Here is a 23,639-nt window from a genome sequence, read left to right as displayed (position 1 = left end):
GGACCCCGACTGAACTAGGGTATTTCTGTTAGACTCCCGCTTCCCTGTCCAAGCACCGTCCACAGACCCCACCGTTGGTCATACAAAACTAGACGAGACCAGTCTTGAAGGAAACCAGGAAATAAGACAGGAAGTCGACTGCTTTATTTTAACATAGATATATACACAGGGCGGGGCAATACACACCCAATAACAAGAAACACATCAGCAGGCAGTCCCATCATGGGGAAGGGCTGCTGGAAACACCCCCCACCAAGCCAGTACACAAACACATACATCCCTTAATAGTTTGCTTCCAAGCAAGACACAAAATAGAACAATGGGATACAACATTAAACTATGAACAACCCCCACCTATCTCCTAGACATGTCTACACAATATCAGGACATTTCACCCTGCACCCCTAACAGGCACAGGGTGACTTACACATAAGAGGGATATGGGGAGCTAAGACGGGTCTCCCCACCTCTCTAAAGTGAGCTGTGTTCCATAGTCACTCCTGTCACAGTGTTTCATAAGAAGCAAGAAATTATTCTGCCTTCTCTCTGCTGTAGTCGTATATACCCTAGGGAAAGGAGCTTCCATTCTTCGAATGTCTGCAGATGCCTTTGCAGTTTTCTTAATACCACATGAGTCTAAAGAAGGTTGAGCCATCTCCTTGTCTTGTTTAATGGCCCTAAGAAAGACTTGCAAGCTTCAAAAGGCACAGTTGACACATTTTTGTGTATAAAGAGAATAAGGATCACAAGTAACTTCCTTCATTAAAGACAAATTGTACCAGATTTTTGGCAATGTTGTGGGGAAAAAAGCAGCAACATTCATAGAAAATCTATAAAGAGGCTATTTAATCTAGTCAGGATACCTTTGTTAAACACAAGTGTGAGCTGCATGCAGAAACTTTTTTACTTTAATGTAGAGAATGCATTAAGGCTGCAGGGATGTTGAATTTGTATCACCTGTTGCCCGGGATATGTAGTTCCAGGTGTCGGGCAGGTAACTTTTTTGAACATTTATCCCTGCTCACCTGTCAGGTGAAAGCATTTGGACGGCAGCGCTGCCGCCCGATTGCTTTCACACAGTCCACAAAATTTAAGGTCTGGCATGTTGGATATCTATTTACTCAGTTGAACTCCATCTTTTATAATTTACAAAAAAAATAGTGTAATTTATTGCTTTTCAGTTCTCTAAAATTAAGTGAATTGTTTACTGAACCTTTGCGTTTCCTAGACCTTTGCAATAATATTGTGGGACATAAAAAATTGGAACTTCCACTATTTTATTCTCTAGGGTCTTTGCCTTCAGAAAATATATAATGTTTGGGGGTTTTGTGTAATCTTCAAGCCTAAAATGATTTTTTAAACGTGTTCAAAAACCGCAAAAATGGCTCTGGCATCAAAAAGGGTAAAGGATAAGCCCAGTACTCCCCTTCCCTGACAAGTACCCAATCAGTACGCATTACACTACAAGGCCTCTCCCCTCCCTGCCTGTCTCCAGCACCGAACCTGGGGCCTAGCAGGAGGAGGAGATATACAGCGCAATGTTAAAAAAATGAAAGGTTTAAGTCGCCATAGAGCCCCTTTTGATTTTAAAAGTCCCATACAGAACCTCAGATTTAAATACGGTTTTGGTTAAAATGTATTTATTTATTTTTGTATCAGGAAAAGTAGATTGTCATGCTGGACAAGTAGATTGGGACACCGATTTAGTCCCTGGACAAGTAGTTTTGTAAAAAATTTTCCACACCCCTGATTAAGGTAACAAGAAACCTGCTTTTTGGCCAGTTCCTTGCATCCTTTGACTAAAAAAAAAAGTTGGGTTAAAATTGTCAGTTCAATGGCTGTGATCGACAGCAGCGTGAGCCAATGGCTGCCGCTGCTGTCTCAGCCAATAAGGATGGAGAGTCCCAGGAGAGCCAAGCCTCTAGAAAACCTTGAGCCTTTACAACCACTTTAACTGCTCACTTATGTTTAGGGATCGGAAAAAGCAGTTTCTGCTAGACAGGTACCTGCAGGCTCCTCTGCCCTGCACTCCAGCGTTCTAAGGTCCTCTGATGTCAACAAGACCAATTCAGGGACTATAGCCCTGCATTGGACACCGGTTGAGCAGAAGTGAGTGCCTTTTTCCAAGGAAGTGGAAGATAAGGTAAGTAAAATTTCCCCTGCCCACTCAACAGAAACAAGCGGTGGAGGCAGCCCCACTGCAAGAGAGAACTTTTCATTTTCTCAGAGTTCACCTTAAACACTCTTGACCCTTCAACTAGCGAGTGAACTAAGTGAGCAAGAATAGGCAAGGGGCACTGAAATGGGGCTGACTGAACATTTTTGTAATATTGTTTTAGCCTCCCTCTCCTATAAAAGCTGATTTGTTGAGAACTTTTATGATAGTTCCACCTGCATGTACCTGGAAAATAAGAAGAATGTTTTATTACTATGAAAACAACAAAGGTGTTTATACCAAAATATGTATTATACCAGAATATCAATGTTTCAAATCTAATGGACATCAGTTAGCAAAAAGATACAGAAGTAAATAATAGACTGTTTGTGAGCAGTCTATATATGATGAAAAGAACACTGTATTGCAACACTTTTGGCAATACCTTGGGGCTGGATGAAGAGACTTGCTGTCATCTACCTAGAACGCATACAATCTTTATAATTCTCTGTTGTCTAACACCAGATAATGCTCTGAAGGCTTTTGAATTTTATCTTGTTTGCTTCTGTTTTTAGCATGTAATAGTTCTATTTAAGATTAATAAATTAAGCAATGTTAAAGATTATTTAAAGGTAACTGTATGTTCTGTTTAGAAAGCACATTGTTCAGTTGGAGGGGTTATGATTGCTTTCTTATGCACTTTTGCTGTGATTTCAGGCCCCGGCGCTGGCTGGTACCCAGTGGACACATTACCCATATTCACCTGCTCATTGCTTGCCCCATGCTCCTCTCACCAGCTCAGATTCGTAAGTTCCCTGTCTCCCCTTCACCTTTCCGCTTGCTTTAGCTGGCACAGTAGAACGCTATCATTTCTTTCAGTTTTTTTGCCTGAACTTTTACTTGCATCTGTCAAATGTCAATTAAATGTTATGCTGTAGTGTTTTTGTTTAGCCATTTGTTAGGTTTATAGTCTTTTTGCCCTCCAAATTATTTCCTTTACTCTTTTGGGGAAATTCCTGTATTTTAAAACACACTGATTTTTTTTTCTTTTTCTCTCTTCAAAACAAACATGCTGTTTCCGTTTTCTTCTTATTAGTGATTTACCCCTCTATAATCCACTATTGAGGAGTTCTCAGGAAATCTTTGCCATTTGACACCTGCATGCGCTTTAACATCTTGTTCCTCCTGTTTAGTACTTGGAGAACTTTTAGACATCCTGTAAAAACAGTAGGCAATGACTTCTTTGCAGCAGATTCTTCCTCAAATCCTGTAACACCTTCCAGGTGTGCTCATATGCTATGCATCAGATTTCTGTTGCTTTAATGACACATAGTCCTTGTTGCTGATCATCCACAATTCAGCAACAATGTCACCTAACACACTGTCCTGCACTGTTTTGTTCTGTGTCCTTGTTTGTTGCAGAAAAAAAGGAATTGCTCTATATGTGCTCTTTCTTTTTTCATATTCTATTTCTGTTTTCCTCACAGATCACAGTTTAATGGCCCAACAGAATATTATAGTCGGAATTTCTCAACTCCATTCTCAAGCTACTTTACAGAGAGCCAAACGTACATTCAGGTAGTGTGTTTCTCAAGGCCACTTGCGTACAGTCAATACTATTTCCATCCTCAGTAATATTTATATGTTCTATCATTGTGTGGTTTAAGCCTGGCTTTATTTATGTGATCTGTTTTTGAAGTGCACTACTCTTTTCCTGACTGTAAACACATTTACTGCTGTTTTCTTTTCCCCTTTCTTGCTATCATATTCCACACGCTCAGTTTATGATGATGTTTTTGCTGTTCAGACGTTTATATCTCTGTACTGTTTTTCTCTATTGCAGTCTCAGATGTGTTTTCATTTGATGCTGCCTAATCAATTTGACTGAATGCACTCTGATTTAAACTGTATGTCAAGCCAAAAATGTTTTTTCTAGTTTTGGATAGAATGAGGACAGATTAGATCTCCTGTTGGTTTTACTGCTGTCCAGGGCTCCGTTTAAAGAACCATTTTTCTCTGTTACCATTGAAGATTTTCTAAAATGCTTTAGAAATCCTGGCAAGCTAAAACAGGCACTGTCCTTGTCAGTTGGGGCTCATCACAATAAGCATGTTATCCACTACAGAGTCTATTGCAAAAAATTCAAGAATATGTCAAATCCTTGATAATGTCGAGTTGTATACGGCCTCCCAACCAACCCTGAGCACCAGTTCACACTGCTGTGCCTTATCATGTGACTTGCGACACGCAAAATAACAAAAAATAATTGCACTTTTTTTTTTTTTTTTTGCAGGTAAAGAAAGAAAAGCGCATTTATTTATTTTCTTAGGATCCTAGAAAGCATTGCACCGCTGGTTCCTTGCAGAATTCTTGCTACTGTCAGTGTAATCTGTCTGCCTGTACATTGTACGGACAAGCAGTTTCATATTGACAGGAAGAATCAATGAGCCCTGTGGTAGTTCACTGAGAACTACATTCTGGCAGCCACAAAGGCTGTCAATACTTGTACTTTCCCATTCACAGACCTCTGTTTGTTTGGTTTTTTTTTTCGTAAATTGTCACAGCGGGAGAATATCCCCCACTAGCTGTCAACCACGGATTGGGGAAGGGGGTGCGGGGGCCAGTGCTACAGTTAAATGTTACACCCGGAATATAGATGTAGTATGTTACGGAAGGAGAACTTATCCATTAATCAATTTGACTCAAGTCGCAGCGACAAAAACAAAAAAAGGTTCCTGCACTACTTTGGTGCCACTTGAGTGCCGTACACTGCAATGTTAAATCACAAAAATCGTAAGCAAGTTTCAACCGAGCCTTACTTTTATATTCAGTGGGATAATAAAGAACAATACATCAAAGGAAACTTTTACTGAGAGAAATGAGAAGGCTGCAGTTGCTGTGCTTTCTGAAAATTTTAGTTGCTTGGCTGTCATGCTGATCTAATAGTTTGTTTAGCTTGTGAATCACTTATCCAGTAAAGTTAGGTAGATTAGGAACTCTGATAGCAAACAAAGTTCACTGGCTGTTGGTTTGTTTGCAATCTATTTTACAAAAAAATATTTGTAGTCAGGGACAACTAGTATTTTCAAAATCAAGTCAGCAATGTTGTCCTCACATTTTTTGTTTACAACCGGTTTCCTTTAAATACATTGGAGGGAAAACATTTGATATTTTTGTAAAACAATTTTCAGCGATTCCTTGAATACATCTTGTCTGGCAACATAATGTAATATAGCTGCCCATTTTTTTGTATCTTGTTTAAAGGGATTGTAAAGCTTTAATTTATTTATTTTTTTAATAAAAAGAGCAGCCCAATTCTACTCTTTTTGGGTCCCTTGCTGGTGCTCCTGGCCCCTCACTCCTGCCGAGTGCCCTTAGAACAAGCAGCTTGCTATGTGGGCACCCAAGCAGGCTCGCTTCTGAGCCGCTGCTCTGCATGTCCGTTCACACACACATCCGCAGCACAGCCACGCACCCTCTCTCTCCTTATTGGCCGACTTGCTGAGATTGACAGCAGTGGGGGCCAATGGCTCCCGCTGCCGTCTCAGCCATTGAGGAGGAAGAGTCTCCGGAGAGCCGAGGCTCTCGTACACATCGCTAGATTGCGATGGGGCTCAGCTAAGTATTGGGGGGGGGGGGGGGGCTGCTGCACACAGAAGAGTTTTTTTTTACCTTGAAAGATAAGTTCACCTTTGGGAACATGTTACACGTTATCAAACTTGCAGAGACAATTTTGGCTATATATACACACACATAAGCTTGTAAAAAGGCATGGAGGCATTATAAGCAGCATTCCAGCCTGAAAGAGCGGGAGTGGAGGAGATTTTCCAATGAAGAAGTATTTCCTGTCTAGCATAGTATAATGCATAATAAACAAACAATTTGGTATGAAAATATATAGTGCTGGTCAAATGTGTTAAACATACAAGGTGCTTTTCCCAAAATTGCAGAGCCATAAAAATCATACAGAGAAGAAAAAGGGACTTTTTTTAAGCACCAAAACTACAAAAGCAAAAAAGATCTTATATAAAAAAAAAAAATTCAAATTTATTGAACATTTTACATCAATAAAAAAAAACATAGACACAATACATAAAACAACATTTTGAAGTGGATGGCGATGATTAGGCTATATATCACCAAAGAGAAAAACCCCAATGTGTTTCAATTCACTGAATTTATAATTTGAATCTTCTTCAGGAGGAAAAGGTGAGATGCCATAAACTGTATTCTAGAAAATAAAGCAATTCAGTGAAGAGAAAAAAAAAACACACACACACCATATGAAGAGTGACTCACATCACCATTCATAAAAACAGGAATTCCAAGGATCCTTGCTGGTTAATTCCAGGCATTGTCTATGCAAACAGACCCCTCAGTGGTCCAACTGAGTGAATGAATGCTAAACATGATCATAAAAACCATAGATTAGATATATTAAATCTATTGACATTCTATGTAATATATGAGAAAAAAGAAACTCACATAAAATTGTCTAATGGAAGTCAATAGGGAATTGAAATTAGTAACACACCCCTCTATCAAGCACTTAAAGTATCTCTTAAAGTATCTCACTGAAGCGAGTACACCCCTCACATTTTTGTAAATATTTTATTATATCTTTTCATGTGACCCCCCCCCCCCCCCCCACCCCTTCAATCACTGCAGCAATGCTGGCAGCACTCATACATCTATTTCCTAAAGACAACCTCTGGATATGACGCTGAGCAGGTGCACTCAACTTCTTTGGTCGACCATGGCAAGGCCTGTTCTGAGTGGAGCCTGTCCTGTTAAACTGCTGTATGGTCTTGGCCACCGTGCTGCAGCTGAGTTTCAGGGTCTTGGCAATCCTCTTATAGCCTAGGCCATATTTATGTAGAACAACAATTCTTTTTTTTCCAGATCCTCAGAGAGTTCTTTAACGTGAGATGTTGAACTTCCGATGACCAGTATGAGAGAGTGAGAGTGATAACACCAAATTTAACACACCTGCTCCCCATTCACACATGAGACCTTGTAACACTAAGGAGTCACATGACAAAGGAGAGGGAAAATGGCTAATTAGGCCCAATTTGGACATTTTCACTTAGGGGTGTACTCACTTTTGTTGCCAGCGGTTTAGACATTAATGGCTGTGTGTTGAGTTATTTTGAGGGGACAGCAAATTTACATTGTTATACAAGCTGTACACTCACCACTTTACATTGTAACAAAGTGTCATTTCTTCAGTGTTGTCACATGAAAAGATATAAAATATTTACAAAAATGTGAGGAGTGTACTCACTTCAGTGAGATATTGTAGATCAACCCAGACATCTGAAACAAAGGGAGATATCCATATGGGGAGAGGCAAAAATATCAAAAACAGCCTTGTCCTAGATGAAATCTATAATCCACTTAAAGTATACAGATAGATGAGTCAATAAAGGCAATAGATATACCTGGACTCGATCACTGATGAGCTTTCCTTTTATGAGGTATCAAAGTGTGGAACCAACAAAATGTTTCCACAAATGGTCTCTAGAAGGTATACAAAAAATAAGATACTAAATGTAGCTACTCATAAAGATTCAACAGGCAAATAGTCACAGATAGTAGTATACCTCTATCTTATACCAAGATGGAGACAGCCCAGAGAACACAGCTACAGCTCCCACTTGCAGAAAGTGAACTGGGACTAAACAGCTTATATAGCCGTTCGAGATCAGTGAGACCAAATGAAAAAGCACACCAGTTGCTCATTAGGTAATCAAACACTCCGTGGATGGGAGAGCTTGTGTTCCCTCACTAAAGATGTCCGTCGCCGACATCCGGCCTGGCATGACATCACTTCCGGCACATTCGGTGCGTCGGAACGTCATTTCCAGTACGGCGTGATAGCGCCAACACGTGTGTTTGTCCCAGAGTTGCTGCGCAACATATCTCCGATGGAAAGGGAGACAAAGAAACAAACACTCAACCTAAGCAGAGGAGAGAAGGGACCAAAAAGAATCCCCCATTCCACAAGTGATCGTGTATGGGGGCCACAGATGCCGTGAAAACAGAATGTGGCCACATCATCCATGAAAACAGAATGTTTAGCATTCATTCACTCAGTTGGACCACTGAGGGGTCTGTTTGCATAGACGATGGCTGGAATTAACCAGCAAGGATCCTTTGAATTTCTGTTTTTATGAATGGCGAGGTGAGTCAGTCTTCATATGGGGTGTGTGTGTAGTTTTTTTTTTTTTTTTCTCTTCACTGAATTACTTTATTATTTTCTAGAGTACTGTTTATGGCATCTCACCTTCACCCCTGAAGATGATTCAAATTATAAATTCAATGAATTGAAACGCGTTGGGATTTTTCTCTTTGGTGATATATAGCTTAATCATCGCCATCCACATCAAAATTATATTTTATGTATTGTGTCTGTTTTTTTTTCATTGTTGTGTGTTTGTCCCAATATTCAATAAATTAAAATTTTTTTTATATAAGAACTTTTTTTTATTTTTTTGTAGTTATGGTGCTTAAACAATTTGGTATGCTTGGGAACAGTAAGCATATCTGTAAGGCCTAATAGCAGAATAAGTGGGTCTCCTCCAGTAAATGCAGAGCACTAATGGTATCCACCACCCCCTGCCAAAAAGGAGCAGGTCCAAAACACATAGCAGTAGGTTTCAACATCCAGGTCACAACGGAGGAAAGTATTTGACCCGAGAGGATATATTGTAGCCAGACGTTGTGGGGTGTAATAAACCTTGTGAATTCATTTTAATTGTAAAAATCGGTCCCTTGCCGATATCATAGTAGGGACGAAATGCAGGAGACAGGGAAGGAAGATCTGCATTCCACTTATCAAATAATCACATTGTTTTAGGGGTAGACAGTGGAAACAATTGAGAGTACAAAAAGGATAGGGGTTTGGGGAGAACCTTGCTCAGAAGCATACTTTCAAGAGGATCCATCTGAAGGATTATAGGGCCAGGATTCCTCTAGACATGATTTTATGGAGGCTCACCACACCATGCTTAGCGTGTAAAGCTGGATCTGGTATCGTAAGTGTGACAGGGCTGGGCTGCCCCACATTGGGGTATGACAAGAGTGAACACCCGAGGAGGAGTCTTAAAGTGGAGCTCCACCCAAAAGGGGAAGTTCAGCTTTAATGTCCCCCATTCCCCATTAAGGATTGGCCACCTTTGGGGATCGGGTACCCGAATTTGACAGGTACCCGCTCCCACTTCCGGAGCAATTGCCTAAGGCGATCGGAAGCAGAAGTTGTCCTCCGACCCCCCCCCCCTCCTTCCTTGTAGTCTTATGGGACACGTGACAGGTCCCAGAAGACTACGGGACCATTCACAAAGCGTAGCGCTTCTCTCGCATGCGCAGTGGGAACCCGGCTGTGAAGCCGCAAGCTGTCACAGCCGGGTGCCCACACTAAAGATGCCGGCACCAGCGAGAGAAGATGGCTGGGGAAAACAGGACACCGCTGGACCAAGGGACAGGTAAATGGCTGTATTTTAAGAGTCAGCTACAGTTTTTGTAGCTGCTGACTTTTTTATTTATTTTTTTTTCAGCTGGAACTCCGCATTAAGCCCAGACTCTGAGCGTTGTTTTCATTGGCACCTTTATAGCTGGGTTAGAAGTAGGTCCCCTATATGCCAGGTTACTGAGCTCAGCGTAAGATCGCAATAAGGCCACCTCAAAAATCATGGCCGCATTATCTTTGGGCTGGGAGAACAGATTTATGATTTTAAATAGGATCTTGCTGGTAATAAAATCTTGTCTGTATTCATGTAAAGTTTGCTCTAATGTTTACATGTGTACAGTGCAAATGAGAATACAGACAGCTAGCGCAATCATTTACATACAAACACGTTAAATATGGTTCATACATAGAGCTGTGGATGCAGATTTTTTTTCTTCTTTATTCTGATGGGTGCAGCTGCAGATTACGGAGAGTGTGCAGATGTTCACGATACAGCTGCATTCACATAAAGAAATGTGTGCATATACAATAGGGGGGAAATGTTTGCTGCTTCTTACTCAAACTTTGTGGAATAGGTCATTACCATCCCTGCTCCTTTTTCTCTCTTCTCTCTGATTCACTCTTTATTTGTTCAGGTAGTCACCAGTCATAATTCAATTAAATGTCTGAATCGGCTTTAGAAACTCATTCAGTGTTTTCTTTTTGCAACAGTTTTAAAGTCTTTTGCAACTGTCTGTTGCTTTTTTTGAAATTCAGTGACCATGTCACCAATTCAGAGTTAATCCTTGTAAAGTTTTCTCACCTTGATCTTTCTTTGTGTACCATGCTTCCAGTTCTTATTTGGAGGTTAAGCACCCTTGCTTTGTCACTTTATTCTTCACCATTTCCTTCTCATCTCTGTGTCCCCGCTGCTTCAGTTCTCCCTCCCAGCTCTTGACCCTCCCCTCTGTCTGGCTGCAGTTTTGTGGTGACCTGTGCTGAATGTTGCGTAATGTGCAGTGATATTTCCAGTAATGTATGTGTGATCAGACTAAACTGCAACAGGGAGAAGCATTATCTTCTGCAACCTACACGCACACAACCCTTCTTATTGTGCTTCAGTATACAATGCTAGAGCAAAGGCAAAATCTTCCTAACTTTCCAGATTGGTGAATTTGGAAAATCCCTTGGAAGGTCATTATATTGTGTACAGGAAGAACTGTCCTAACTTCCCAATCCTTCTTAAATCTGTATTGCACCTGTGGACATGCACCTGTTACTGGGTGTTTAATAATATCTAACAACTGCCTAATTTTGTGCTGGAACTGCTGTTGTCTAAATTCTGCTACATATGTCAGATAACTGAACAAAGGAAAATCATTTTCAGGTATAATAAAGTCTGTAACAAAATGTGTATACCTGTCTCTGTTGCCTGCAGCTATTACCATTTTAGCTGTAATATTTATGGGAATTCCAAAGGGAGAATTTGATTGGTTGCTCTAGCTAGTATAGACAGGTTTTAATTTTTTCCCACAAGGCCTAATACTAAAAGATTAACGCAAATAAGCATGTCAGCAGATAAATATGAAGGCTGCCAATCCCAACCTGTTCTCAAAAATGCAAATTGCCTGACTGATGTGCTGACCCAGTGACTTCAGTTCTTTGATTCTTTTACTCTGAAAACATGTGTAGATAAGGAAATTCATAGAAAAGCGTATCTAAAATGTTCTAGGTTACTGGCTCACTATATTGAAACTATAGGATCAGCTTGACAGCCATGCAGTTAGCATTTTCAAAAGTCTGCAATGTCCGCATCTGAGAGCTTCTTTAAACAAGTGATTCTTTGACTATATATTGTGGTTTACTGTAGGTGTACTCATTTTAGCATGAGATTGCATGATTCCTTGAAGGACAAGTTCAGGATTGTCCTCCCTAGCCCCCTAATCTACCGTCAACAACTCTAAACTGAGACAACCCTCACCCCCCTGCAGGTACTTACTTATATCTACAGCCTGCTCAGTATAAATCCAGTGTCGAGCTTCATGAGAAATGGGGCATTACTTCTGCAGCATTGGTACGTGAAATTCAAGTGTATATTATATCGGCGTACAGGCACGGGCAGCTCAGCAATTAGATTTAATTGGTCGAGCTGCAGACCTCACAACAGGTGGCCATTGTTACAGAAGGTAAGTAAGCCCCTGTGGGAAGGATAAGTCACTGTAGTTTGGGGAGCTAGGGATAAAGGCTCGGAAGTTGGTGTAGTTTGGGGAGCTAGGGATAAAGGCTCGGAAGTTGGTGTAGTTTGGGGAGCTAGGGATAAAGGCTCGGAAGTTGGTGTAGTTTGGGGAGCTAGGGATAAAGGCTCAGAAGTTGGTGTAGTTTGGGGAGCTAGGGATAAAGGCTCGGAAGGTTATATAGAAATTCTGAACGTTTTCTTCAAATGTGGAAGCACACAGGTGATTTTTATGTGTGGCTGTTTTGCATTTTCTGCACCATTAATTTCACAAGATTTATCTAATGAAATTATGAATGAAGGACTGCCTAAAACTGATTAATTGCTTGAACAGTTCAAGTAAACATTTTCAGCTAAACACATTTGATCCATGTGATGTAAATACTTTGATGCTGTACAGTGTGTTATTACTCAGTTCTACCAGTTTGTTATGGTAGAAGAGATTAAAATTCTTGCTTGTGTGAGAACAAAATACTGTTCATTGATATGGATCTGCTGAACTTGAAACTCCCTGTAGGATATTCTACTAATACCCAATATTGTGATGTGTTTTCATCAGTGAGGTTTTCTGCAGAATGTTTGGAATTGAAGTGATGCTCTTCATTGGAAAATTACAGTGGAGCTAAGCAGATTCTATCACTGGAAAGTATGCACAGCATATACGCACATTATAGCATGCTTACCTGCCATAGCAAACCCTCCTGCAGTGCAGTGTTTGCAACCATCCTTGTTGCTCCATTGCTGCCTGTGACCAGGGTGGATTTGATTTAAATCAAACTGATTTAAATCACGATTTAAATCACTAGTCAGTAAGGCTTGATTTAAATCCTAGTTTTCTACATAAAGACTAATTCTTGCTGGTATAACTTTAATATGCAAGTAGATGAAGATTTTTAGAATAACAACTTTTCATATTCGTTTTTTTATCCCCAGTTTAATAGGTTAATCATTCATATTTGGACAACTTTTCTGTTGTACTTAGGAAGGAGAAAAATAATCATTACCTTAATAATAACAATTTAAATAGATTTATTCAACTGAAACAATAACATTACAGCATATGTTATTTGCTTAAACAAACATCCATGTTTGGTAACTAATTTGGCTAAACAAAATATATATATTTTAAGAAACTTAAGACTGTCAGCCCCTTCCTCCTCACACTTAGTTTCACTTTCTTCTTGTGCAGATCTATTTCGCTCCAAACAATCAGAAAAATATTGTTTCTATTCTATTCACTGAACTTCTTGAAACTTAGCAGTGAAGGGGTTGATTCTGTATTCATAGGTTTGTAGAAGTTAGGATTAAGGTCTTTTTCTTAACTCTGTTCATGTTATAACATTTTTGCTGTGAAGAAGAGGCATGTGATCTCCGCTGAGTCAAATTCAGTTTTGAGAACTGCAAAAGTAAACCAAACATCTGTGATAATATCTTGTAGGCAGAGAAACTGCCCAATAATCTTACAAAAACCTCTGATAGAGCATGACATTGTGAATGGATTAATGGAATTTATTTACCAAAAAAAATTAAACATATACAGCCTTATTCTACATAATTAAAAAACTAATCTTTATTTCATGATGGAATAACCTTTGGATGGTAATATATGTTCCTCAAAAAGCATTTTATTCAAAAAAATCCTATTTAAATAAAAAAAATCCAATTTAAATTAAAAAAATCCAATTTTTTTTTTTTTTTTTTTTTAAAAATCATTGATTTTTATCCACCCTGCCTGTGACATCTCACCCAGTCTCCTTATACTAATTGGGCCTTCTGCACACTGGACGTTTTAAATGTTGCTTTTGGAGGCGTTTTTGCATGTCTTTTTCTGGCCGTAATTGTCCTTAAATGTTAGCCTATGTGTCCAGGTACACATAGGCATTTACAGGCTTTTAGAGGAAGAAAAAAAACCCCTTCCAGTGTGCTCAGGAGCAGCAGGATTTTGGTAGAAAACCTTCCTTCAGTATGCTTAATTGTTTGAATGACACTTTGTGTTTTGTTTGTTTTATGTTTTCCTGAAAGATAATTTGAAGCTGTTTATTCACAAGAAAGTGAAATGTTTGCCTGTTTGGTCCACAGAGCATTGGTGCTGCAGAAAATTCCAGTGATTTTTAGTATACAAGAAGAAAACTTAATTTTTTTTTCTACAGTCTTCCTATATAATTCCTTAAACCTACATGTGATTATGTGCAAGAGGTATCAGTCAGGACTATGCTTGTTCTAATATATTATTTGCTTTCCGTAATCTTTACATGCAGAGCAAAGCAGCTAGCAGGGTCTTCATAATCGATACACTGTGGGTGCCTGCGTCCATCCCCATACTCTGGTTCTGTCTGCTGTGTGTCCTGTAATGCCATAGAGCCTAGAGAAAGCATTTTGCGTTTGCAAACATTAGCTTGCTATCAGCTGGCAAGCAGAGCCCTCTGACTAGAAGAGTCCAGAGTGTGGGTATGTTTCAAGTCTGTAATTGGTGTGCAGTGCCAGCTTGTATGTGTATTCTGGTGTCCAGAACTCTTGTTTTCACAATTATTGGCATGCTGGAAAATTTCTGAAATCTGATTTGGTTTTTATGGCGTTTTTTGCCCTTTTGTTCCATCTTTTACCAAAATTGTGTTTGTTGTATTTGTATTTTTAATAATACAGCAAGGTATGTTGAACCCCAACCTGAACTGTTTCAAATGCCATACCCCAGTTACTGCAATTTCAAAATACCTGCATTGCAAATGTTTTTTCCATAAAGTACTTTGATTGTAAATGTTGCTAATTTTCAGGAAAAAAAATACTAAAATAAATTTGCGTACAAACACAGCATAAGATCCATTTAATTGGTGAAACCTAAAAGATGATGTTGCGTTGAGTAAATAAATGCCATACTACTCAAGATTTGAAGTTGTGCACACCGGAGTTATTGCAACAATCTACAGTACCTAAAATTGTCCATAGGTGACGCTTTCTAAGTCTTTCTAAGTTATCAGTTTACAGTTAAAGTGTTGCTAACCCCAGGACCCTGCATTCACTATATCTGGCCTCCCACAGTACACACAACATGGAAATGCAATCATTTTAGTAAATATAAACTGCTGAATACCTTTTCTCATCAACATTTAGAGCAGTCTTGTGACTTTTATCAGTGTCCAGCTGAGCACTGGTTTTAGCTTGTAGAAGGAGTTTTCTTTCTACTCTAGGAGGATGCAGAACCCCTGACCTCTGGCTGGACAGTGCTGATTAGCCCTGTGTTGAACATACTCTCCCAAGCAAAAAAAACCTCTCTAGCAATACACACCAAACTGAGCTTGAGTAGAGTGTCCACATTATATGTCTTTTCGCAGATAACAGGGGGACACTGTAAGAAGGGGGGATCAGAGAAGACAGCATCAAACAGCATTTTTACACAATGCAGAGGATTAACCCCTTAGGTTTCACAGTGAGTATAACAAGAATGCTTTACTGCATCTAAAAACTGACCTTATGGTTGTGGGTTTAGTAACACTTTAAACGTGAATTATGTGTGTGGTACAATCACGGTTTACATATGTATGTGTTTGCATCTGCGTGTATGCATGGGAAGACAGGGTTACTTTATTATTAGTTTTTAATTATTTTTATTTATTGAAATATTTTTTCTCTCCTTTTTTCATTTAGCTTTATTTCTATCACAAGAAAGCTAACAAGCCCCTTTGTTCTAGCTTTGGGCAAGTGACAGGTACTTTTTATGGGGACATCAGGTAGCTGATCAGGCCACAGATCATGTTTGATTAGCTGATTTCCACGCTGTAATAGCTGAGGAATAACAGTTCTATAACCGGATGTGTAGAAATCATTGTTGGTTCCAGGTTCGTTTATCATAGAGGCAATGGGGAAGTGAACGTTCCTCCATCTCCTCTATGTGAAACTGTCTTGGCTGCTTATTGTGGTTCAGAGCTTCCCAGAGGAACAGTAGGACCCAGGCACCACAGTGGGTGAGGGAGGAGCAGCCCATCACAGTGCTTTAAAGGATAAGTTCACTTTTACAAAAAAGATAATAAATACACATTTCTTTGCCTGTGTATCTTCCATTTTGCTTGAGGTGATTGTAGCCATATTAGTGCATTTGCGACAGAAACAATTGTACTGTCCATGATACTTTTTTTATTTGCACTAACGGTACTGCTTGGACTTTGAAGAAGGGGACATACCCCGAAAGCTTGTCCTCAAAATTGTTTGTTAGATCACGGACAGTACTAAATTGTTTCTGTTTGCGGTTTTTTTTTTTTCTTTTTTTTTAGAGGCCTGTAAATCATTGCACCCACAATGAGCATATGGGTGGTGGGTGTAATGCCAGGGTCCTGCAGACTGTCTTTGTATCTGTCTGCCTGTACATCAGATAAGGGCAGGCAGTTACATTCAGACAGGACACTAAAGGAACTACCTAGAGAGATCAACAGCTCCCTGGTAGTTTGAGAACTACTAGCCAACACCAGCAAAGAACTCTGTGAATGAATAACGTGGTGGGGCAAGTTTTTTTTTTTTTTTTTTTTAGTTTGTGACAACAAGCGAGGGCAGAAGATACCCCCACTAGCTGTCAAAATGGGGACTGAGGGGTGTGGGGGACGGTGCAATTGTAACATGTTACGTGTTACATCCTCAACATGGGTGTAACATGTTACAAAAGGTGAACTTATTCTTTGAAAGTGCAGTGTAGCTGCCGCCATTATCTTGTAATAACCACTTGCTGACAGGATATTTATGTACCTAATTAGCTCAGCAAATGGTTGATTTTGGATAGAGTAGGGAATGGTTAAAGTATCAATTGTTTTTTAACCATCTGTGTTCCATTGGGCAGATTCCCCTTTTCTTTCCTGTTCTGTAGACACAACAGGAGGCATGAGGAAATCTTTCCATAATGAGGAAATTCCTCCTGAGAAAGCTGTCACTGAAACAGGTGTCCCAATTGTAAGATTTTACCTCTCTTCCTGTTGTGGTGACAACTCAAAATTTTGGGTTTTCCTTCACTTTTAAACCTAGTGACAGTAGTCACAGGGACATCGTTAGACTGCTTCTCTCTAGTGGGAACACAGATCTCAATAAAAAATACTGATGATGTGCTAACCCTTTAACACTTTATCCGGACTTAAAAAAAAAAAAAAAAAGTTTTAGCTTTTTCGAAACACTTTACCATTATTTGTCAGGTAAGCCCTGGTTCACACAGATGCAACTTGTCATGCGATTTGTCCATTCAAGTAGCATGACAAATTGCAACCAATGATCGGCAATGGAAGCATTCTAATCAGTGCCACTCCGACTTTGTCGGAGTCGCACCAATTTAAAAAGTAGTGCCTGCACTACTTGTGCGACTTGCATAGAAATCTGTCTGTGAAGTCGCACAGATGTCTATCAGGTCACACCTGAAGTCGCACTGCCACCCGACTTTGAAATAAGTGAAGTCGCACCATTTTAAATTGGGATCCAGTGTGAAATGGGGCTAAAGCAAAAATAAATGTTGCTTATGTTTGCTAAATTTTTATATATTAATATATTATTATTATTATTATTCTTTTAGAGTTTTAATTTAGAAGCCATTCAAACAGAAAATATTCATAATATTGTGCATAATATTTTCATTCTCTCTCTCATCTCTTGATATCTATCTATTATATATATATCTCCATCTAAACTTAGAATAGGTACTCTATGAACCTGTATAATAGATAAGATCATTTGAAACAAACGTCGTTGGTTCTCTGTTCTTGGTTTCAGTAGCTGGTGCTAAAGTTAATGTGGCTTGAATGTCTGCTGTAAATATTAAAGTTCCTGGAATCTACTCCATTCTCCTCAATTCAACTGCTCCCTGAGGGGTAGGAGGAATGAAGGGAAGGATCAATTCCTGTGAACAGTCATGTGCCCTGAAGAGATGCAGTGAAGAGGTTAATGAGATGAGGAAGGCGTTAAAGCTTGAAAGAAAGTGATGGTTAATTATCTGTGGTGCATTGCACTTCTCAGCCTGGAAGAGGTTAATTAGATAACATGATAAACATCTTGCACCGGAATAGTAATTGTCTTGGTCAGAAGAGGCGGAAGGTTAAGCTAGCATATTTTCCCAAGCTTTGATTGGCTTCAATTGCAGGTACAGGTACAAAGTGGGTGGACCCTACTGCCAGGCACCGTAAGTGTTGTGACTGCCAGGAATCCTCGCATAGAATCATTTCCTGAAAGTCAGAAGAGCACTGAGAGGAAGTGGGATCAGGGGCTGGCCATGCATACCCTGGGGGGGGGGAGAGGAGGGAGGCAGTAGAGCATGGGGAGGAGAGAAAATTAAATGAAGCAGCAGGGGGCAGCTCCTAGAGAAGGAGGGGGGGGGGGGGGCTCCCAGCTGTTGTGATGTTCTTCTGTCATGTGTAAGGCTGTGTCTCTCCAGCCCTCACCGCTTCCCAGCTCTCCTGTTCTGTTGGCATGTCACAGCTGCATTTTTGGCTGAAGGTTTCCTCAGTGAGCAAGGTACACTTAATTTTGATACTCATTCAGCAAACAGACCAGTGTTTCTGTGCTCTGCATAAACTGTGACACGTGCCGACTTCATTTATTTTCTTAATGAAGTGTATTAACATGTGCTTTCCCTTGCTTGTTGGTGATCTCTGATAGTTTACAGTGCAAATGCCGTCATGAATGGTGACAGGACTGTTTAGTTTCACTTTAAAAGAAATCCTATGATATAGTGCAAGTGTGATAAAGTTTGGGCTGAGCACACCATTTTATTAGCCAGCTTCTTCCTCGTTCTTGTCAGACTTGGGAAGGTCCCGTACTTTGCTGGCAATGAGTACAATTTCTGCTTTAAAGGTAAAATGTCTACAGTAGAGCTAAATCGCATTTTTGTTTTCTTGATTTTACTCAGATGAAACCGATTTATTAAATATTACTGCATATAAATGTGTTTACTTTATCAAATACATTTGTATTTTAATTTTTAACTATGTGCCATACATTGCAGTTTTTCGGTATGCTTGTTTGTTTTATTTTTTTTGTTATTTGTGCCCATATAAAGTAACAAAATTACATGTTTTATAGAGAGTTTGGTTGCTGGTAGAGTAAGAAGATATATTTTCATACCAAGATATATTCTCAAGCAAGCTAAAAAAAGTCTTAAAGTAACAGACTTTCAATGTATTTATTTTTGATTAGTTTACATATTAACATTCACATCCACATTTTTCTCTTGCCTTTTTTCTTTAGTTTTCAATGCTTCTCAGGTTACTGTTTGAAAGCCTTGGAGATTTAGGATAAGTTACTGACTTCAGAACAGCATTCAGGTTTTTTCCTGGCATTTGTACTGTTTGCTATTCTTGAAAGGCATCATATTCATGTTTTTTTTTGGCTTCCTGTAAAACACGTTTTTAAAAATATACAGAAACCTTTTGTTTCTAAATGCCAAATTGCACCCAAGACTTGATTTCTTTTTTTTTTTGTTTTCCTGATTATTCTTTAACTATATTAATAGAGCTGTTTAATGATTATACAGTTATGGGAATATCTTGAGGAAGAGATATGCTTACCATAAAGTGATATCTGTTCACATAAGTTTTTGTGGTTTTTCCACTGAAGTGCTATTGTTATGTTTAACTAACATGATATTGTGCTGCATTATTAGTAGTAGCTAGGTTGTGGAATGAGGAACTAGCATTTCTGGTCTTTCAAAGTTGCGCAGCTAGGCTTTGTCGTATATCTTAAACTTGATATTCCTCTTGCAGTTCTTTTTAAGATTATCATATTAAGTGATATTGTGATTGTATAGCCAGGGTTAGTCTGGGTAATTCTGCTGTTGGGCCTCTTTCCCGAAATAGGCCATGAGAGGGGGCATCTCACTTTTCCAGTAATGTCAGGATCTGGAGATCTTTCTCCCAATATTATAAGGGAGGGCTCTCTGTGCCAATAATATCACTGGGGAGGGTCTCTTTCTCTTCCCGTAATATCTACATTAGGGAGGTGTCTCCCAATAAAATCATAATCAAACTATTTACCAGTAGTGTGAGAACTGGGTGCAAACAAAATGTCTGGAAATACCAAGGACAAGAGCTTTTCATGCAGGGACATTAGTCTTTGTTTTTTTCTTATTTTTTTGTTCTTATGTGATTGATATTTACTTTTGCAGAGAACTAAACAGCGGCAAAACATAGCATAACAGTACATGTAACGTTTTTGGAAATAAACTGAGATGGGGGTATGATGTCTAAATATTGCAAGGTTTTCTTTCTCGCATTTGAGGGTGGTTGGCACTTGATAGATATTGTTTGCTGGTATTTAGGAAATGATAGTGGTAATATTGGGAAATAAATAATATTGTGGGATATTTTAAAGAGCAGCAATGTGCGAGAACCTATATCAACCTGTCACACCTATCTTGTTTCAATGGTTACACTAAACTTGTTACAGCTAATTGATTGCTATGGGTAACTGCACAAGCCTTCTCTTAGCACTGTTCTTTTAAACTTCTAACTTGGCAAATGACTTTACAGTAATTCTATGTTTTTGTTCTAAGTAGGGATATCATTTTGGCAGGTTTGATCACCTTTGGAGAGGACTTTGTTGCATACTAGTAAATTTGAATGATAACATCAGTTAGCATCAGTCTGTGATAACACTTGCTTTTTAGTGTAAGGATGATGAATTGTTAGACAGTTTTCATTATTGTGCATTGATTGTAAGCATTCGGTGTTTATTTTTTGGAAGTTGTATTGGTCTCTCTCAGTTGCAATGGTCTGTCCCAGTTATATTTGATTTTAGACAGACCATTCTGTAAACAAACTAACAAATACATTGATAATAGAAGTTAAATTGTATTAATTGGGGTTTTTACTGAACAATATATACCATATTAAAAGGAAATTGCATTTTCACATCTGTAATGTACCTTTTTATTGGTATAGTTTGAACGGGAACTACAAAGGATTGTGGTTTCACAAACACCTTGTAACATTATTTACATTATTTATATTTGTACTTCTTAACTTTCATCTTTAAACAACTGTACTAATAGGTGTTACTCTGAAATACAATTTTCATCTTTTATGCTGAAATACAATTTTCATCATTTCCGTCATCTTGTATGATCATTACTTTTACATAAACATTGTAATGATATATTATTTATTTTTACTAACTTTGAATTTAAAGTATGTCAGATGTTCTGCTTTATATAATTATTTCAAATTTTAATGTACTTCTGGCTCTGTGTTCTCTTGGAGTGATTGTAATATTTAGGTGTGGTCTGCTGGACTTCCAGAATCAGAAGTCACAATCATTACTCATCCACCATTTACACTTTTTGTTTTTGTTTGGCTCCTTTTTGATAAGCGGGGATATTTTCCAGCACTTCTTCCCCATAGAATCACAAGGGCTGCTACAGGTTTTCCTTGTTTATTTCTGCTAATCATTGGTAGTTCAGTTAGGTCTTGGAATTCACTTTTTTCTGTTAGCTTTCAGATGAAACAATTCAGTTTTGTTTCATGGATACCATGTTCATTGACAAGTCATTTAAAATAGAGCAATAATAATAAAACTATAACAGGTATTGAGATAAAGTGACAAAGTCCTAGGGCAGCACAGTGGCTAAATGGTTAGCGCTTCCACCTGGTAGTACTGGGGTCGTTGGTTCGAATCCCAGCCACGGCACCACCTGCCTGGAGTTTGCATGTTCTCCCTGTGACTGCGTGGGTTTCCTTCGGGTACTCCTGTTTCCTCCCGCACTCCAAAGACATGCTGGTAGGTTAATTGGCTCCTGTCTAAAAAATTGTCCCTAGTATGTGTATGTATGGATGTGAGTTAGGAACTTTAGATTGTAAGCCCCTTGAGGGTTAGGGACTGATGTGAATGTACAATATATATGTATGTAAAGCGCTGCGTAAATTGACGGCGCTATATAAGTACCTGAAATAAATAAATAATAAGACCTGCAATGTATTTATCAGGTAATAAGGAAATAGGGGAGAAGCCAACACTAGATGGCCAGCTTGCCACAAGATCGGCGTTGCCATCACTAGGTGCCCAGCTTTCTACCAGAATGGTGTTTTAAAAAGGCTGACAAATAACTGTGATATTGCAGTCTCTAGCTTTAAGTGGCTATAGAAACACTGTTGAAATGAAGTCTGTGTCAGGAATAGTTAGATCATAGAGTGAAAACATTCAGCTGTATCACAGTGGTTTTCCAGCCCTTTCCAGTAAGATCAGTCATGAGCTCTTTTTCCAAGTGTTACTGCTATTTCTCAGAAAATCGTAAATGGTGGCATGTCTCTCTCTTTGTAGTATAATTCACTGGGCAGCTCTTTACCAACAGGAATGTTTCATTTTGCCCCTATGCCTGCTCTACAAATTAGCTGACTTTTTTTTCTAATTTGCAGAATTTAAGTTCACATTGGCAATCCTACATGTATTTTTTGTTTTTTCTTTGCTGTTAAAACAAGTAAACCAGACATTTTCACTAAAGTTGGTTATGCAGAGTTTTGATTGTATGTTTGGCTGATTCGCATACAAAGTTCCTTAAGATTTGGGAGAATACAAGATATTTTATGCCTACTGTACTAGAACAAGTACGCTGTAAAATTAAGTTTGTGTGGAAATTCCAAACCAGATCACCCTGTCTTTTGTTCAAATATTTTACAAAATTGTATATAAAAGTTTGTTTTTTATATAACTGAGTTTCCATCTCACTGTGTCCTTTTGTCAACCTTACAAGTAAGGTTGCTTTTCTTTCAAATTTTTAAAATGAAGCATTTAAGTTAAATACTTCTATAAATCATCAAGGTATACACACTCTTCTTTCAGTGTCATATATTAAATCTAGGTAAAAAAAATTAGAATCAGCTGCCAGTTTTAAAAATTGGACAACGTAAGAATTCCAGTGTTGTGCTACTTAACCTTCAGGAAAAGTTTAGTGTATTGATATTTACATGTTAAATCTCTTGGTTTACGTTTGGTCATATGTGCAGACTTGTAAGCAACTTCAACCTATATTGCACTTATGTTACTTACGCTGTGTCCCCCTCAAAGCCAGAACACTGTAAGTGATGTTGAAATTTGTATCTTTAGTGATATGTTGCTGGATGGTAGAGTTCTGCATTTGTTCCCATTTTTATCTGATTGCTACGTTCTTCCTGCCCATATAAATATAGATATGAAGGGCGTCTTCTATTGGTGCATTTTCATCATATTTGATTTTGCCTTTCTGGCATATTTGTAACCTTTGAAACTAATGTGAGACCTTGTTCAGAATTCCCTTAACTTGTTTGGTTCAATCAGGTAGGTGCTGGTATTGATTTTTATACTAAATGTATAAATTCTTCAAAACTAAAGTGAATACATGCACAATAGGCATGGTTTAACTCTGTTTTTTAAATTGCCTGTAAGTGGTGTGGTACATGGCAGAGGTAGTACATCTCCCTATGTCAGTATACACACATTAGCAGCTACCTGTTTCTTGGGACAACCGTTTATTTTTTTATTTATTTATTTTTTTTAGGACCCAATCAATTTTTTAAATGATTTTTCCAGCCGCTCTGCCCTGTCTTCCCCGGATTCACTGTCTGGCATCACAGACACTGATGATTTTTTGCCAGCTGACAGTCTTAATAGTTTACCGACAATATGGGATGTCAACACACCTACTCAGGACACCAGCACTTCGGTGAGCTTTTTTTAATAATCCTTTTTTAATTAATTAAAGAATGTTTTTAACTTTATTTCAAGCATACATACAATTCGTTTGAAAGGCTAAAGTTAATTTTGGAATATAAGATTATGCTTTGTTTTCTTCTGATAATTCAATATTTTCTATATCG

The 23,639-nt window shown here is 38.6% G+C and overlaps 1 protein-coding gene across 2 annotated transcripts in view; it reads left to right on the top strand.

Moving 5' to 3' along the window:
• SBNO2 (strawberry notch homolog 2) overlaps positions 1 to 23,639 on the top strand; it is a 125,941-nt gene that overhangs the window by 37,302 nt on the left and 65,000 nt on the right. The window contains exons 3-5 of one of the 2 annotated variants that reach the window (XM_089670076.1): positions 2,873 to 2,961; positions 3,643 to 3,733; positions 23,321 to 23,485. In XM_089670076.1, coding sequence (XP_089526202.1) covers positions 2,873 to 2,961; positions 3,643 to 3,733; positions 23,321 to 23,485 — 345 coding nt within the window. Of the gene's footprint in view, positions 1 to 2,872; positions 2,962 to 3,642; positions 3,734 to 18,187; positions 18,310 to 23,320; positions 23,486 to 23,639 lie in introns of those variants that run through there. The other variant, XM_089670077.1, reaches the window with a different exon arrangement.

The sequence above is a fragment of the Staurois parvus genome, unplaced genomic scaffold (genome assembly GCF_062004578.1).
Source record: "Staurois parvus isolate SC_StPar_1 unplaced genomic scaffold, SC_StPar_1.0 ptg000086l, whole genome shotgun sequence".
NCBI classification, from domain to species: domain Eukaryota; kingdom Metazoa; phylum Chordata; class Amphibia; order Anura; family Ranidae; genus Staurois; species Staurois parvus.
The sequence above is the reverse complement of the archived record's forward strand: the minus strand, read 5'-3'. Positions and strand labels throughout refer to the sequence as shown.